Source organism: Sphaeramia orbicularis, chromosome 3 (assembly GCF_902148855.1).
Source record: "Sphaeramia orbicularis chromosome 3, fSphaOr1.1, whole genome shotgun sequence".
NCBI classification, from domain to species: domain Eukaryota; kingdom Metazoa; phylum Chordata; class Actinopteri; order Kurtiformes; family Apogonidae; genus Sphaeramia; species Sphaeramia orbicularis.
In genome coordinates this window covers 38,638,171-38,641,769 of record NC_043959.1, presented here as the reverse complement: position 1 = coordinate 38,641,769, position 3,599 = coordinate 38,638,171, and the positions used below count along the sequence as shown (strand labels likewise).

The 3,599-nt window shown below is 39.9% G+C and overlaps 1 protein-coding gene across 4 annotated transcripts in view; it reads right to left on the bottom strand.

The window, feature by feature from the left end:
• The window catches only part of shf (Src homology 2 domain containing F), a 93,689-nt gene extending 92,903 nt beyond the window's left edge, over nt 1-786 (bottom strand). The window contains exon 1 of one of the 4 annotated variants that reach the window (XM_030129506.1): nt 33-786. In XM_030129506.1, the coding sequence (XP_029985366.1) occupies nt 33-461 (429 nt within the window). In that variant the 5' untranslated portion in view covers nt 462-786. The remainder of the gene's footprint in view (nt 1-32) is intronic. The other 3 variants (XM_030129515.1, XM_030129523.1, XM_030129527.1) reach the window with 3 other exon arrangements.
• Nucleotides 787-3,599: the final 2,813 nt, after the last annotated feature.

Genomic DNA, 3,599 nt, shown 5'->3' with positions numbered 1-3,599 from the left:
GCCACTATTAAACTATACTAAACTTTGCCCACCTTCTCCTTATTGTCGTGGTCCGAAGGAGGTGAAGTAGGAGACTTAACACTTCCCACTGCCACAGCCTGGGTGACGGTGATACCGCCGCCCGGAGCCGGACTGCTCTTTTCGATTGTTTCCACCTTGATAAGTCGGTGCTTCGGTGACACATACTTGATATCCGGTGACCCCACAGTGTTCAAGCTCGACCCAAATGAAATATTTCCACCTGGAGTGTACGGGTCCTCGAAGTCCAGTTCCTTTTGTAGTTTGTAAGCAGCGAGGATGTCCGGCTGAGCGGGGCTGGGGAAGGTGGCCCCGGAGCCGGAGCCGGAGCCAGGGGCACCGGGCGCAGCGGTGTGACAGTGTCTGTAGTCCGGCTTCGGAGGCGCCGGAGGGGGTGCTTTGGTAGTTTTGAATCCTAGGTGCTCCTTGAACCACTTGGCCATGCTGCCAGTGCATCGCTCACAAGTCAATGAATGTAGTTTAGTTCCAGCTTTCCTGCCACAGCGTTCGCCCCGACTGTGTTCGTCTAAAGTGGGATCCCCGGGTTTACAGAGCGCGCGTCGCCGGTCTCGCGCAGCTTCTGTCGGGTCCGGAGAAGAAGTGCGCGTGCTGTGCGTGTGTGTATATGTGTGTGTATGTGTGTGTAGAAGCGCCGCCACAGGCACTTTGAGATGCGCCCTGACGCAACTCTGTCACTCACACATTCACATTCACACTCACACACACATACACACACACTGTTGTCGCTGTGACTGCTCCACTGCTCTCCACGTCAGGTTTCCAGACTACGCAACACGGGAGCGCTTGTGCAAGAGGAATACACGCCCCCCCACCACCCCCCCCCACCTCCTCAACCTGCCCTCCCTACCTGAGAACATTCACTGCCACCTACCGGACTTGTGAAACTCCGCTGACTGTGCACTGGGATGAACACAGCTTCATTTCTATCCCAGCAGCTCAACACACGTCGATCCAAAGGAAAAAGCCTCATAACCCACAGTTCAATGCGCAGAAGAGACCCTTGGGTTCCCTGGATGAGGACGAGGACCTATGCGTTTTGCAGAATCTGACAAGTATAACTGATTTAGATTAAATTTTACTTAATATTTTTGCATGTCTTCTTGCATGTCCAAGTGACTAAAATCTACATCTCCTCTTACGTGGTCCTTGATCCAGCAGCAATTTATAAAGCACTGCAAGATAACAGAAATACAAGTAAATCAATTCCTTGACAATTGGGGTATTGTAAAAAGGTAGAAATGCTATTTCCTATCTACACTGTAACAAATTTTACTGTTAAATAACAGTAAAATACTGGCAGCTAGAGTTACCAGCATGCTACTGTTATTCTACAGCAGGGGTGTCAAACATGCGGCCCGGGGGCCAAATCCGGCCCGCCAAAGGGTTCATTCCGGCCCCTGGGATGAATTTGTGAAATACAAAAATTACACTGAAAATATTAACAATCAAGGATGTTAAAATAATTTTAGGTCAGTTAATTCTAAAGTGGATCAGAACAGTAAAATACTATCATAATAAACTATAAATAATGAAAACTGCAAATTTGTCTGTTTGTTTTACTGTAAAAAATGTAAAATTACACAAAAATGTTCACATTTACAGACTAGTCTTTTACCAAAAAAAAAAAGTGAATATCTGAAATGTCTAAAGAGAAGTATGTGGAATTTTAATAATATTCTCCCTGTTATTTAATGTTGGGTGTATTTGTAGATCCACTGTGATCTCTAAGTTGTGATTCACGTACATAAATAATAAACTGAGGCGTAATATTGATAACATTGCACTTATTTTGCTAAAGAACTTTCAGGTTGTTCATATTTGTTCATGTTATGTTCAAGTACAGTTCATAGATGTAAACATTTTAATTACGGAATTTTAAGTGTATTTTTGCGTGTATTGTAGGATTTTTGAGCATAATTAAATGTATTTTTGCGTGTATTATAGGATATTTAAGCATATTTAAGTGTATTTTTTATTTTACGGAATTTACTTTTTTCACTCAAAAGTTCTTATCCTATTGTTTGTATTACTTTACTGGTCCGGCCCACTTTATATCATATTAGGCTGGATGTGGCCCCTAAACTAAAATGAGTTTGACACCCCTGTTCTACAGTATCTCTGCTGTAATCTACAACTACAGTTTCTTACTGTAAAAAGTATTACCGTACTGGGCTGTATTTAATGTACCTTTTACAGTAAAATACTGTTAGCCACAGTTGCTGCATTCTACTGTAACTACCGTATTCCAAGAAACAAAATATTACTGTAAAACATATTTAATGTAATATTTACAGTATAACACAGCAAAAAGCTTGGATTTTAACATTTCAAATTACATTTTAAAATACAAAATCATGAACATTGCTAGAAAAAGCTCAAGCAAGAGATGACATTATAACATATCACCACATAAATTGACACGCTGTTTAGTTTAATGGTGTCCACTTCGCAGCTAGCAAGTATGCTTCAGCTTAAATTAGCTGAATGTTTGCTACATACGGCTAACACCCCCAAATATGAACAGTATTATCACGCGTGTTATACTGTGCAAGTTGCATCCAGTTTATGGAGGCAATTTAATGTTTAATGAACCCAAAATGCCACAGTTACGTTGATAAAATCACAATTTCCTTGATAAATGAACAACTAGAGCAGGATGGAGTTATGGCAGTGTTGGTAGAGAAGCATCAGGTGACCTCCGTTACCATACTGTGTGGGGTTAAGTCCAGGTGAAAATAGTCATCCTCAGTTATTTTCTCTTTTTATTTTATCCTTCTGCTTACCACTTACTTTTGAACCACTTACCTTTGATGCAGCAAGTCTATAGTTAACATTCGTTTGATTGAATCTTTTCTAAATGAGCTGGTGGGATTTGATGCTAGATGATTTTGTTCAGAGCAGTTATGGGTGGACAACAGTGGGAAAATTGAAGAAAATACTGTAGAATACTGTAAAATTTTGAAGTATCTTACTGTTTTAAATTTGCACCTTAAAGACCTCATTATTTCCAGCATTATACTGTATTTACAAATAACAGCATGATGCTGTACAAAATTTACTGTTTTTTTACAGTAATTTGTTACAGTGTACCCAAAATGGTGTCTACTCAAGATTCAAGATTTTTGTCACATGCTCATGGTATGAACAGTGAAATGCAACAACTGTCCAAATAGGCAGTGCAATATAAATTACTCCTGTCATATAAATACAATAATAATTCTGTCATTTCTCGACACATTTCCATATATTTAAAAGAAGATTAAAGACACACCTTTTTAATCAGGCTTTTAACTAATTTTTTAAACTCTTCTTGTTCTTATTTTGTTTTATTTATCACTGATACTTTATCTATTCTATTTTATTTATAATCTTATGTATTTTACTCTTGGTACTGTATTTATTTTATTTTATTTATTCTCTTAGTCCTATGTTATGCTTTTAGTCTTTAGCTTTTAACGCCAGTGTTTCCTCAGGGGGGTCCTCCACACTGGGAGCTGTGTCTGGTCTGCTAGTGGGGGTACTGTCCTTGGGTCCCTTTGGCCCGGCTGGCTGGGGGTCCT